This window comes from Ananas comosus, linkage group 22 (genome assembly GCF_001540865.1).
Source record: "Ananas comosus cultivar F153 linkage group 22, ASM154086v1, whole genome shotgun sequence".
NCBI classification, from domain to species: Eukaryota; Viridiplantae; Streptophyta; class Magnoliopsida; order Poales; family Bromeliaceae; genus Ananas; species Ananas comosus.
The window spans coordinates 2151369-2166400 of record NC_033642.1 but is presented as its reverse complement, the minus strand read 5'-3'; the positions used below and the strand labels follow the sequence as shown (position 1 = coordinate 2166400).

General features: G+C 41.0%; 1 protein-coding gene across 1 annotated transcript; it reads right to left on the bottom strand.

Annotated features, from left to right (window-relative positions):
* Positions 1527 to 6029, bottom strand: LOC109727398 (heat shock protein 83). Its single transcript, XM_020257522.1, has 4 exons — positions 5735 to 6029; positions 4545 to 4686; positions 3417 to 3697; positions 1527 to 3322 (listed from the first exon to the last, which is right to left on the bottom strand). Exons 1-4 carry the CDS (start codon positions 5855 to 5857, stop codon positions 1775 to 1777), a joined length of 2094 nt encoding a protein of 697 aa, XP_020113111.1. The 5' UTR covers positions 5858 to 6029; the 3' UTR covers positions 1527 to 1774.

The following is a 15032-nucleotide window of genomic DNA, read 5'->3' as shown; positions in this document are numbered from 1 at the left end:
AAAAAAAGGGGCTAATAGTTGGGAGGTTTCCATACTTTAATTTCTACCTCAATTTGATCCAACAGGAGAAGAAATAGCTTCAGAAGTTGACCTCATTTATTCTTCCAGTTTGCTTGGAAATTGTGCAGAAAAACCCTTCCAAACTTGAAAGCCAAAAATGTATCCCCTGGTTGACTTTCTGTCTGCTGACCAACCTGAAGAAATTGCAGATCCAAATGTTTTTTTTTTCTCCTGTTTGACTTCCTTCCTGTTTATTCATCTTTCCACAGTAAAAGTTGGCAAAAAAACAATAAAAAAGGAATAACATTGGAATCTACTTTACATACCAGGTAATGGTACCTCTAACTAAGAATAGTATTAAAATATTTGTTAGGCTTAATTAGATATTTAGGTCTATTTAATGCTATTAGATATTATAGAGATGGAATAAAAGCATATAGTAATATGATTCTGTGTTCTTCGGTGAGATCGCAGAAAATATATCGTAACCGACTCATCGCGATATGCAAAAAGCAATATTATGTACTGACACAAGCAGGGTATTTTTTTCACGATACTTTCTCACCACACATAACGCAATTTTTCTGCAATCCCAAACAAAGCCTTAAAAAATTTAGCTGTCACATCATCTCAGAGCTAATATTGTTCAATTACTTATATACCTCTAAAAAGTTTCCAACTTTCTGATTTACCCCTCTTAAAAGGCTAATATTAAAAATATCCTTTTTACGTTGCAACCTATTTCTAATATACCCCTAGAGTTAAAATCTGTTAATAAACTCTGTTATCTCTATAAAATTATTATTTTGCCCTTTCAAATATACCCTTTTATCATCACCGACTTTTTTTATTTGCCCTTAAGTCAGGGGTACAAAAAGTATTTTGATTTTTAGTCTTTTCAAATATACTCTTCTACCATCACCAACATTTCTTATTTGCCCTAAAATTAAGGGCAAAAGTAGTATTTTAATTTTTTTAACTATGATAGATATTTAACTTACGTTTACCAAAGGTAACTTAACGAGTGGTAACTACAGAGATATTTTGGAATAACGGAGGAACATACGAGAATATATTGCAAAGAAAAAAAAATAAATAAATAAAATATTTCTGAAGTTTTAAAAAGTTGTAAGGGGTATATAGGTAATTGTTCCTTTTTTCATATATACATACGTCAAGCTTGTTGGAGTGATTTGATTAAAGTAAAATCTACGTTACAGTGTCTCCAGTAAAAATAAAATTGTAGTCAAGCTAGTTTTACTTTCATTGTGATTTCTTAATCCTATTAAACAATCAGCCTCTTCTTTTTTTTTCTTTGTGGGGGTGAGCATTTATTGCAGCATCTTAGTGAAATCCAATTTTGTTTCCTCGTGTTGATTCTGCAATAGAAATTTGAAATTTGATACTCCAAGCAGCAGAATGCCAGTAACCTCATCTAAAATGATTTTTTGACCTCCCAAGAAGCCTAAATCTTTATTTTGGTTCCAACCCTAACAAAGTATATAGAGAGGCAAGAACCCAAAAAGAAGTGTTAAATGCAGAACATTGTGCAATTTTACTACACAAAGCCCAGAGAGAATTGTTAAGTTTCCACTACATATTCAACCAAAACCATCAGACCAAAACCCGCCACTATACGACAGACCATAAGTACACAATCAATGACGCTGAAGATCAACAAACAGATGAGAGATTGACAGAAAGACAATGCAGAAACATATAATCTGTAAGAGACTATTCACCAATCAAACTGTTTTCTGTTCCTCCGCAGCGTTTAATCCACTTCCTCCATCTTGCTCTCCTCGTTGCCGTCATCCTCCAGCGCTGGCATATCGGTGTCGTCCGCACCAGCATCCTCCTCATCAATGTTGAGACCCAGCTTCAGCATCCTATGGATCCTGCCCGCAAAGGTGTTCGGATCGTCCAAACTGAACCCGGATGTGAGCAGCGCCGTTTCAAAGAGCAGGAGCACCAAATCTTTCACCGACTTGTCGTTCTTGTCGGCCTCCGCCCTCTTCCTCAGCTCCTCCATGATCCCGTTCTCCGGGTTGATCTCCATCGTCTTCTTGCTCGACATGTACGAGCTCATGCTGCTGTCCCTCAGCGCCTGAGCTTTCATGATTCTCTCCATGTTGGCCGTCCATCCGTACTCGCCTGTGACCAAACAGCAAGGGGAGTCCACGATGCGGTCCGAGACCATCACCTTCTCGACCCTGTCGCCCAAAATGTCCTTCATGGTCTTGCAGAGACTCTCGAACGCAGCCTTCTTCTCCTCCTTTTTCTTCTTCTCCTCCTCGCTTTCGTCGAGCTTGAGACCCTCCTTTGTTGCCGACACTAGCTTCTTGCCATCATACTCCTTCAGCTGCCCGATTGCGTACTCGTCGATAGCATCAACCATGAAGAGGACTTCGTAGCCCTTCTTCTTCAGCTTCTCAAGGAAAGGAGAGTTCTCCACCGCCTTCTTACTCTCTCCGGTTATGTAGTATATGTCCTTCTGCCCCTCTTTCATCCTCGTGACGTAGTCCTTGAGGCTGGTCATCTCATCGCCGCTCTTGGTGGAGTGGTATCGGAGAAGATCCGCGAGCTTCACCCTGTTCTGGCTGTCCTCGTGAATGCCCAACTTAAGGTTCTTTGAGAAGGCCTCGTAGAACTTGTTGTAGTCTTCTTTGTTCTCGGCAATCTCGGTGAACATTTCGATGCACTTCTTCACCAGGTTCTTCCTGATCACTTTAAGAATCTTGTTCTGCTGAAGCATCTCGCGGGAAATGTTGAGGGGAAGATCGTCGGAATCGACGACACCCTTCACGAACCCAAGATACTCCGGAATGAGCTCCTCGCAGTTGTCCATGATGAAGACCCTCCGCACGTAGAGCTTAATGTTGTTCAACTTCTTCCTCGTGTCGAAGAGGTCGAAGGGGGCCCGCCGCGGCACAAAGAGGATGGCCTTGAACTCAAGCTGGCCCTCGACCGAGAAGTGCTTTACGGCTAAATGGTCCTCCCAATCGTTGGTGAGGCTCTTGTAGAAGGAGGCGTACTCCTCCTTGGTGATCTCCTCGGGCTTGCGGAGCCAGATGGGCTTCTGCTTGTTGATCAGCTGCCACTCGTGCGACACCTCCTTCACCTTCTTCTTCTTCGACTTCTTCTCCTTCTCCTCGTCGACATCTTCGACGTCGCCTTCCTCTTCTTTCTTGGTCTCCTCATCCTCGTCGTCGCTAATCTCCTTCTCGGTCGTCTTCTCGGTCCAGAGATAGATGGGATAGCTGATGAATTCCGAGTGCTTCTTCACCAAGTCCTTGATCCTCCTCTCCTCCAAGTATTCGAGCTGCAACGAAACCGCACACAATCGTAAGAATCTACCGTAATAGTAACAACGACTACCGATATATAACTAATAACAAGAAGTTTCTAGAACTTGCCTGATCTTCCTTGAGGTAGAGGGTGATTTTGGTACCCCTGCCCAGCTGCTCGCCGCTCACATCGCGGGTGACCGTGAAGGAACCGCCGGCCTGGGATTCCCAAACGTACTGCTCGTCGTCGTTGTGCTTGCTGGTCACAACGACCTTCTCGGCGACAAGGTATGCGGAATAGAAACCGACACCGAATTGGCCGATCATGCTAACATCCGCCCCGGCCTGCAGCGCCTCCATGAAGTCCTTCGTCCCGGATCTTGCGATTGTGCCCAAATTGTTCACCAGGTCTGGTACCCAAAAGAAAAACAACAGCAAGATCAGCAGTTCAGCACACAAAATTCCTAAATACAGAATCGAGAAAATCAACATATCCTTCAAATTGGTCCAAGAACACAGATTCGTAATTTGTTCATTGCTAAGATGATATTAAATTAAGAGAGATATCAAGAATTAGTTGATGTTTAGTAATGTGTATGAAAAAGATCAAAGTATAACTGCTAAAAGGGCTGAGAAAAGAATGGATGGATCTAAATTACCAAAATTGTAAAATTCACAAGAGAAGAAACAAGTCGCCAGGCTCCTCAAATTACTTACTGTTTTATTACAGAACAAAAATTTAAGCGTCCATCGACGCGAGCCGTATCTATCGTACCGTATCGTGCCGATAATATACTAGCGCGATACAACCTCATGCCGATGACATAACTCAAAAAAAAAATTTTTAACAAATTAATAAGCAATTTTTTTAATAAAATTCAAAAGATTTAACAAAATATATAATAAATAATTAAAAAAGTTTGTTGCTAAAAAAAATAAGTATTTTATGTAATAATGTGTCAGCACACATATGTTTTTTTTGTGATCGAAACGCATCAGCACGGTCCGGCAGACACCATACCGTATTGTGCTGGCAAATTTTCGGTACGACTCCGCACCACGGCACTTAAATCTTTAACACAGAAAATATTTAGAGATCAATGACTAATGATTCAAACTCAATCAACTCGAACGATTCGAATCGATTCAAACAAATAGTTGTTCCAGCGTTTTCATGAAGTTAAATACCATCACATTTTCCATTCATCTCAAACGAATGTGTTCCAACACGAATCGAAATAATAACAAATAACGTACCGGCCTTCGTCATGCCGATGCCGCTGTCGATGATGGAGAGCGTATTGGCAGCCTTGTCGGGCACCAGCCGGATGAACAGCTCCGGCTGCCCATCCAGCTTGCTCTTGTCCGTCAAGCTCTCATACCTGATCTTGTCCAGCGCCTGCAAAATCACTCCCAACATCACCCACCGCCACCATATATAATCTCCACTATAAGGAATCATAACTACAACTACTACAATCAACAAGTAAAAATTTTAAAAAAAATTTTGAACTATAATGGTGATCCATTTTAATCCAACAGTAACAGTTCATTTAGAATTGTTCGGACGTCAAAATAAAATATTCAAAAATTTTAGGAAAAACTTCAAAAACCACCATGTGGTTTCGCACTTTTTCATTTTAGTACCATATGGTTTCTCAGTTTATTACTTTAGTACCCTGTGCTTTAAAGTGTATCAAGTTAGTACTCTGTGGTTTTATTTTTGTATCAAGTTAGTACTCTATGGTTTTATTTTTGTATCAAGTTAGTACCCTGTAGTTTTTAAACCATGGGTACTAAAGTGCTAAAGTGCGAAACCACATAGTACTAAAGTGATAAAGTGCGAAACTACAGGGTACTAACTTGATACACTTTAAACCACAGGGTACTAAAGAGATAAAGTGTAAAACCACATGGTACTAACTTGATACATTTTAAACCACAGAATACTAAAGTAAAAAAAAGTAAAACCATAAGAGGGTATTTGAAGTTTTTCTAAAATTTTATCGTAAAAATGAAGTTTGACTTTGGCCTACAGTAACTAGTCTGGAATTTTTTTTTGTTAATAATTATAAAAATAGTTTGAGGAAAAAATTATTTATAAAATTAGGCATATATGCGATGAATGAATTACTACTTTCTAAATACAGTAAATAATTCACCGCTTTCTTCACCGTATTAAAATTATTTTTCCAATTTAATACTATACTATTTCATTCTAGACAATTCATTCTTAAATAAATCAAAAAGACATGCCAAGCAAAATATTCACGCGCGCCGTGTATTTTCATCGACTTTTAGAGCTTAATTTAGTTGAACATGATAAATTTTGTAAAAAAAAAAAAGAAAAGAAAAAAGATTATCACTAAATTGCCGCCGAAGTCGAGACGTAAAAAACAACAATAATATATGAAAACATTTTATAAGAAGAGTGGAAAAACACATACATCAGAAGCATTGCTGATGAGCTCGCGGAGGAAGATCTCCTTGTTGGAGTAGAAGGTGTTGATGATGAGGCTCAGCAGCTGGTTGATCTCCGCCTGGAACGCGAACGTCTCCGCCTCCGCCATTGCTATAGCTCAGTTGGTTAGAGAGAGATTCAATTGAATCAAAGCAGAGAGACACAGAAGACGAAGTTTTTTCTTAGATCGATGGTTATGCGTGGAGGGGAGGGTGATGGGAAAGTCGTTTTATAAGGAAGGGTAGGGGAGGGGATGGGGGGCTTCTAGGTGCTTCTAGATTCTTTTCTTAGGGGTTGAGGCACGACTTCAACGGGCGTTGTTGGGGTTCTAGAGTGTTCCGTAGCATCGGGAAAATCGGAAGGGGCTTTAGCCCTTCAATACCTTTCTGCTTCCAGAAGCTTCCGGAGGCAGCTTTTCTGGGTCTGTGATAGGAATGCAAATGGATCCAAAATAGTAAGTCAAAATTAAAAAAATATATATTAAAAAAATATATAATCTGCTTAATGAATGAAGCAGGTAGCTTGCTATCTCTTTCTCAAAAAAAAAATATATATATATATATATATATAATCTAAGGATGTCAATGGATACGGATTCTGAAATTTTATCCGAAGCTGAATTCAAACAAAGAGAATTTATTCGATGCCAAACAGATATGATTTCGGATATAAAAATCAAAAAAAAAAACCAGACGAATATAGATTCGGATATGAATTTTGACTGTACCTGATCCGAACCCATACACGACCCAAATCCGAATTTATTTTACATTATATATAATATGTATATAAAAAAATTTGATGTTATATTTAAATTTGTATTTTAAAAATTTAGATTTAATGTAATATATATTTTGAAATATTGAAAAAAGAAATAATTGTTTCGTGTTCTGATTTTTGGATTCGAGTTTCAGATTTTTTGTCGGATTCGGGTTTGGATTTGGATTTCTAAAATCCGACGGGTTCGAATTTCGGGTTTAGAGTCGGGTTCGGGTTCGGAGTTTTGAAAATTCGACCCGAATCCAACCTACTCTGAATCGGTCCTATTCTATCAAGTAAATAGAGCGGGAGGCGGAAAACCTTTTTTCTTTGATCCATTCCGATCCGCCAAAAATTCGTCAAATATTTGCTCTCGTCTCGAAACGTTCCGAATGAAGAGGTAAGTAAGATCAAAAATAGAATTAAAATTAAACAGTTCTGAATCCGTCTCTATCTGATAAGAAATGAAGCGAAAAACGAAGGACCCTCCTGCCTCGGATCCATCCCCTCATCATATTTGTTGGGTTAGTGATATCAAATTCACTTATTAGCCTAGTTGGTTTATTTTAGGTTTGGTTCAACAACTCTTGTAATGGGCTAGTTAGTAATTAGTTTGGGCTTTAGTTGACCAATTTGGTATATTAGACAAAGTAATGTTAAGAGGGATTCTCTTTGCGTTTTAGAAAGTAAGAGTTCTTATTTTTGCTCTTGAGGGTTCTCTTTTCTTGAGATAGAGAAGAGAGGTGCAGAGAGGGTTGGAGAAAGAGCTCTCTTATTCTTCTTGCTTAATTCAAAACTTCCAAGGTTGATTGGAGGAATTCTAAGAGGCATTTCGAAGCGGGTTTCACAGGTTCGGAAGGTGCTTAGATAAAGGTGTAGCAAGAAGGGTCTTTTCCCAATTAGAATATTGCAAGCCCATCGTAATAGAGTGGTAATCTCTAACCAAATCTTGTAATCTCCTTATTTGATAGTGGATTTGAGCTCTCCGTGCCCGTGGATGTAGCCCAGTTTGGGTGAACCACATACATCCTCTTATGTTGTTGTGATTGTGCTTGGATATTTTTCTTTCAACTTCATTTATTTCAATCTTGTATATCTTAATTGTGGATAATTTAGATACATCACATATGTTTACTAGTGTAATTAGTATCTTGATAGTGAGGGTTCCCTCGTAAGCTCACTACAATATTCCATAGGCCCATTAATCGAGAAAGCCCTGTGTTGAAGACAAACAGTTGTTGAATAGAGTAATGGAAATTATGTTAATTTTTTGGCATAATTACATACGGCTCCCAGCAAGAAGTAAATTTATTTCTGTTAGATTTGACTCGAAATTGATAATCAACTCAAGTTCGGATTTTCGATTCGCCGACAGTTTCGCAGTGCTATCAAATTAGAAAATAATTTTGTGAAGGAAAAATGAATGTCTGCGGTGGGTAGCGGAGGGTTTGGGCCGACAGGCTCAAGCCCGTAGCCCACCACTGACATTCGCCGGGGGGTGCGGGGGGCTCCGCCCCCCGCGGTACGGATCGGATCCGAAATCCGTTAAGAGCTTCCTTTTCATTTTTGCCCTAGAGGCATGAGATCGTGGTTGGTTGCATGAACTGAACATTGTATTCCCTTTTTGATTTGATAGTGAAGTTCTTTCCTCCCTCGCCCGTGGTTTTTTCCTGCAATGAGTTTTTCACGTAAATCTATGTGTTCTCTTTATTTTCTGCTTGTGGTTTGATTGTTTCGTGTTCGCCATTTTTTTTCGTTTGTGCGTTTGTCGTAACAATTTCTACAAAATTTTCTATCTTATATTTCTCTCTCCAAAAATTATGAGTTATACAAATATATCCCTTGGGTCTGTTCTTTTTTATTTTTTAACAAAGGGCTAGCAAAATAATCCTTTTTTTCCAATAAAATTAGCTATAGAGAATTATTCCTAATTTTTTTGAAACCAAAGATGTATTTCAATAGAATAAAAATTAGTTAAAGACTTAAAAATTGGTATATGAGGTTCTAAGTTTGATGTCTATTTACTTCACATTTTGAGCCGGAGCAAAATATATATTAAAAAGTCTAATGGAGAAACCAAACTATAAATATTACAGGTTAGTTTGATCATTACAAAGTCTAATATTTTAACTTTAAATTAAAGAATTATAAATCATATTAAAAGTTGAAAGAAGTATATTACTTACAGGAAAGAATAAATTGCTCATTTTATATATATTAAAAAAATTAAATCTTGTTTTCATGTTTCAGGATATAAAAAAAAGGGTCAAATGTATACAGCTCCCTGCAAACATAGCCAATTGCGGATATATCCCTGCAAAATCGAAACTCCATAAGTTATTCCTGCAAAAGTCCCAAGTTATACAGATATGTTCCTGCAGTTAACATCTGTTAGTGAGCTGTTTGTTTTTTAACAGCGAAGTCGTGAAATGACCATTTTACACTCACAAATATATCCCTCCAAAAGTTTTCCTCTTCCCCTTCTCTTTCTTTTCCTTTTTGGACCGTCGAAGCAGACGACGGCGGCGGCGGCGCGGGGTCAGGTTCGCCGGCGACGAAGAAGAGGGAAGAACGCCGAGCACCGGAGCTCTACCCGGAGCTCGTCGCTCTCAACGCCGTCCCCTCCCTCGTCGGCCTCCTCGGCCACGACATCGCCGACATCGCCGGCGACGTCGTCTCCCTCCTCACCGACCTCACCGACGCCGACGTCCTCGGTGACCACGACGACCCCGCACACGCCCTCGTCGCCGCCCTCGTCGACAACAACGCCCTTGAGCTTCTCGTCCAGAAACTCGCCCGCCTTTCCTCCGAGACCGACCCCGACGAGATTCTTCTCCCTCACCGGTGACGAAGAAGAGGGAAGAGGAAGAAGAAAGAAGGGAGAAAAAGGGAGAAGAGGAAGAGGGAAGAGGGAAGAGGAAAAGGAAGAGGATTCGCCACCGTCGCCGCCATATCTCCTCGCCGGCGACGAAGTAGAAGGAAGAGGAAGAGGAGGAAGAGGAAGAAGGGTAAATACGTCAATTCACACTATAATTAACCATGGTTAAGTATTTTAACCGTGGTTAACGAAAATTTTCTAACAGATCTGGACGGTAAGGACATATCTGCATAACTTATGACTTTTGCAAGGATAACTTATGAAGTTTCCAATTTGCAGGGATATATCCGCAATTTGCTATGTTTGGAGGGACGTGTATGCAAATAACCCTAAAAAAAAAGGTGTATAGGGACCAATTCACAAATTATGAATAGTTCAATTCAAAAAGGACCCGTACAATGAGTTTTCACTAGAATTAATTTTAACTATGTACTATGCATAGATATCAAAAAGGATTTTTTTTTTTCGTTTAAATATTAATAATTTAACACTTTTAAACTGCGCAACTCAAAATTAAAGTCGTGGAAAAATACTAAAGGAAACTAGACCAATATTGTCAAACTTTAACAAACCATTAAATATGAAATATTTAAATAGTTTTGTTGGCACCGAAAATAAGCGTAGAATATACGAAGCGCCCTTAGATTTCGGCGAAAGGCTATGCTAAAAGCACTTTGGTATTGATTTCAATATTATGCTCGAACATATCCATTTCATCGAATAAAAGGTGGGTCTATTTGAATTGAATTGTTCAAAATTCAAATGGGCTCGATTTGAAGGCGCAAAGTTAGGGAACAGTTGAGAAACGAAGGGTGGCGAATCATAGGAGTTTCTCCGGTGATAGTGGCTATGCACCTAAATCTGAACATCATCTCAAGCACCAGTCTATGCCTCGCATCTGAGTAGTCGCTATAACGTAATCGAGGAGTAGTTGTAATGTAACATAGGAGTAGCTGCAATAATAGAATCCACTGGCCACTGCTCTTTGGCTACCATCTCGCCCGACAATGACTTCGCCTGCGAACGTCCATTCCAACCATCGCCGGACCAGCTCATCCTCACCGATGAACACATCTCCGCTTCGCACGCCTCCATCTGTGTGGGTCACTGCCTTTCTATTGAGCTAGTTACATTGAGACTATTTGTTATTTGGGCCTTATTATTTGGGCTCTGTAATTTGGTGAAGTCAAAATCTCCCTTTTTTATATTTTCTTATTATGTATGTGGCCTCCTATTTGTAAGCCTTTGAATCATGGTTCTTTTGATCCAAAGGCTCATATTGATAGCTTCTTTTCTTAGGAGCTAAAGTGAAACATTAGAATATGAGAGAAAAGAGAGAGAGAAGTAGAAAGTGAGAAAAGAAGTGGGAGAAAAGAGAGAAAACCCAGGAGCTTGGTTTTGATCTTAATTCTATTAAGAAGAAGATGAGATCTTCCTTGTGAGGTGTGGTTTACACTATTTGGATAGAGCTAGATATTGTTGGAGCTCTCTTTTTATACTTTAGTGTTAAGGTAATATTTTTCCTATTTAAATCTCTCTTGTAATCTTCAAGTTTATATTGAAAGCTTCTTATACATTGTTCTCCGATGGATGTAGGCATAGTCAAACCATGTAAATCCTTGTGTTCTTGTGGTTTTGTTTATTTTGTTATTGCTCTTATGCTTGACTCTCCATTTGATGTTTGTAGAGAGTGGATTGTAAAATTGCCCACCAAGTATTTGTGAAATTATCATTAATATTTTTCACCCTCATTTGACAAGACTTTCAAGGATCGGTATTGTGCGAAAGTCTTGTTCCATCAAAAGCTTGAAAGCCGAAGTTTTAGGTCTTCGGCTTGTGTGTGAAGCCCTATAATTGGCTTTCCCTCGAGATTGAACCCGACCGAACTGTTCCCTCGCCAATCAGCACCTGAGACATAGTCAGATCCAGCATTCAATCTCAAGAAGCGGACAAACTAGAGAGCGCCACGCGTCGGTCGCACATTTTCCTGCCAACATAATTTTGACACGCACTGTAGGACACTTTTTTTTTTTATTAAACAGGGTTGAACGCTATTTTACAGGTAGAAACAACTGACCGTAAATACAGGGGTATCCATTAGAGGGCACGACCATCCCGCCAAGGGAACAAAAGAGAACCTAAGGCTTGGGAATGACAAAAGAGAAACTGAGAACAAAAGAGAACACATCTGCTCCCGGGAAATGAGAAGATCGAGTATCTAAGGCTTCGATCTGGCTAATACCACGTTCCAAAAGGAGACTGTCTCGAGGATGGTCCTTCCCAGGATATCGAAACGAACTTGTCGATTCTCGAAGATTCTCCTATTCCGCTCTTTCCAGATTTCCCAACAAAAGGCTACAAAAGTAAGGTCGATGAAGTTTAGATATTGTGCTTGTACCGATCGCCTCATTCTTCCCCATCGTGCTTCTAAACCTTCCACCATACTGCTTGTCCCGGCAAAATTGAGCTCAGCAGGAGACATAAGACAGTTCCATACTGATGATGCGAAAAAGCAAGAGAACAAGATATGTGTCAGGGATTCGCCCTCTAAATTACAAAAGACGCAAATAGTTGGTCCGCGCCATCCACGCTTCATGAGATTGTCGGTCGTCAGGACTTTATTTCTCACAGCGAGCCAAATGAAGAGCTTAACTCTGAGCGGGATTTTAAGTTTCCAGAGAAATGGAAGGATGCAGTTGTTTAATCCATCATATAAAAGGAAATCGGATGCACTTTTTACCGAGAATCTGCCGTCACCTGTCCATCTCCAAAGGATTGAATCGCTAATGTCCGGAGATAGGACCAGGGTATTCAGCAGTGGTGAGAGCTGCTGAAGTTCCAGATGCTCCTTGAAGTTGAGAGGAAAGTCGAATCCCAGGTTTTGAAGGTTAGCAAAGCGACGACACCACATGTTGACCGAGAGATGGATGTTGGTAGAGGCCTCGTAAAGATTCGGGAAACGATTCCTGAGTGAGGTGTGACCACTCCACCGACCATTCCAGAAGGGGGTTTCGATACCATCGTGTAGAATAAAATCAATCGAGATGAGGAAGGGCGCTTGCATCCTGAAAATACCACGCCAGAGAGGGCAGCATCCTTTCGGTGCGCTTTTTGTGATCGCGGCCAGCCTTCGTTTATAGTGTTTCTGTTTCAACAGGGTGACCCAAGGGAGGGACGGAGTAGTGTAGTATTTCCAAAGGCTCTTCATCAAAAGTGCCGACTTCATCACCTGTAAATTTCTGATTCCTACCCCTCCTACATTGAGTGGGCGACAAACCTAGTTCCAGTTAGCAAGAATGAAAGCCATTCGTCTTGTTTTTGCCTTTCCAGAAGAAACCTCGCCTTATCTTGTCAATTTCTTTAATAACCCAAGAAGGCAGGGCAAAAACATAGCAAAAAAATGTCGGAAGCGAAGAGAGAACAGAGTTAAGCAGGATTAGGCGCCCTCCTCTCGAAAGAGACGCCCATTTCCAACCGGCTAGACGCTTATCGATGTTCTCAATGAGTGGAAGGTAATCAGCACGTCGAAGATTCTTAGGAGAAAGTGGTAAACCCAGATACGACAGAGGGAAAGATTGTAAAGGGCAATTGAAAATCATGGAGATACCTGCAGCCTGATCTTCAGCTATGTTGATGGGAGTTAGCGTGCTCTTGTTGAAATTGATCTTGAGTCCCGAACATTTGGAGAAGGCATCCAGGATGGATTTGATGATTGTCGCTGATCTGAATGATCCGTCAAAGAACAAGAGGACATCATCCGCAAAATGGAGGGAATGAACTTTGGCATCACCGATTCCTACCGCAAGAATATGATCAGAGAGAACCGCCTTATCCACTAGTCTAAAAAGAACATCAATACAAAGGACGAAAAGGAGAGGGGAGAGGGGATCTCCTTGTCTGAGCCCTTTATTATGAGCGAAAGATCTGCCTGGCACTCCATTGAGAAGGACCGCAGAGGAGTTCGAACCCAACAGAACCGAGATCCAATTGATCCACCTCTCGCCGAAGCCCCGAGATTTGATTAAATCAAGAGGGAAGGACCACTTAATGTGATCAAACGCCCGCTAGAAGTCGATCTTTAGGATGGTCGCCGGGGTATTTGTAGCTTTAAGGTGGTGGGTAAGGATGTGAGCATAGTAGAAATTGTCTAGAATGTCACGTCCTTTGATGAAAGCCACTAGAAACGGATTAATCAGTCGAGTCATGGCCGATTGGAGGCGAATGGCTAACACTTTCGAGATGATCTTGCCGAGGCTGCGGATAAGACTGATCGGGTGGAGGTCAGAAGCTAATAGGAAGGTTGGTGATTTAGGTATCGAGCAGATCCACCCAGTGTTCAGGCTACTCAAATCAACCGAGCCATGGAAAAAGGCGTAGAAGACTTCCATAATGTCCGCCTTCAGGAGATGCCAACAGTGACGGTAAAAGAGAATCGGAAAGCCATCCGGGCCTGGAGCTTTATCTGGCGCACTTGACCAGATGGCCAATTTCACTTCATCAGATGAGAAGGGGGAGAGGAAGAAGGACAGATCGATCTCGGGCTGGCCATAAAGGAAAGAGAAGGATATATTTGCGGTAGTCTGAGGCATGCGACCTAGCTGAGAATGGAAGAAGGTGTACAAATGGTTAGCAATAGAAACGAGAGTGGAGAGGAGATTGGTACCATCCGAGAGCTGCGAGATGTTGTTGACACTTCTGCGGCAACTAGCGCGGAGATGGAAAAACTTGGTATTTGCGTCCCCCTCCCGAAGCCAGCGAACTCTTGACCTTTGTTTCCATTTGATTTCCTCAAGTAAACAGAGCTCCTCATATCTCATTTTAAGTTTCGGACGGAATCTACATTCTAGAGGCGAAAGCGGTCTCATCTCTTCCACTGAATCCAGCCAAGCAATCCAGGATAGACAGTTGGAGGTCTGAAGTTTGAGAGCCGAGGAAAAGCCCTTGCTCCAGGACGTCAGGGCCTTTCGTAACCCCTCAGTACACTATAGGACACTTTGACGTAACTCTTTTTGACATTCTAGATACGTTTACCAAAGCCGCAATAGAGCAGGCCTCGACAACCGCTACCATCGGACTAAGGGCATGGGAGGCCCAATTTGCTGCATTCTTCGAGCGAATGGATCGTAGGATGCAGCAAATGAATGAACAATGGCAAAGACTCAAGAAGCAAACAGAGCAATGTTCTTGGACCAGAACTCCCTCAAACTGGGGGGCAAGCTTCCCGAGTTCAGCTTGAGAGCTCTCAGTTTAAGAGAGGTTTGACATCATCTGACCATCCGCGAATGACAAGATTCGGCCACCTACACAGTCAGTGTATGTAGGTTGCCTGCTGACAGTGAGGGCCCAGACCAGACACACAAATGCCCACTGCACCCATTTGTGGTGCTGATGCAGGTGCAGTGAATGAGGCACCGATCGAAAAATTCATTAAATTTAACATAATGCCTATGAAATTGACTCGGATTCTCTTAATTCAAAATTTTAAGAGCAGATCTTGATTGAAAAATATAGAGGGGGAGCTATTTCAAAATGGCCAACAACTGACGAACTGCCCATACATTTTTACCCAAAACAAAGAGAAGTGTAGATGCCATCTTACCAACTTCCACTGCACACCTCCCATTTTTTACAAGTGAAGTCAAAAATT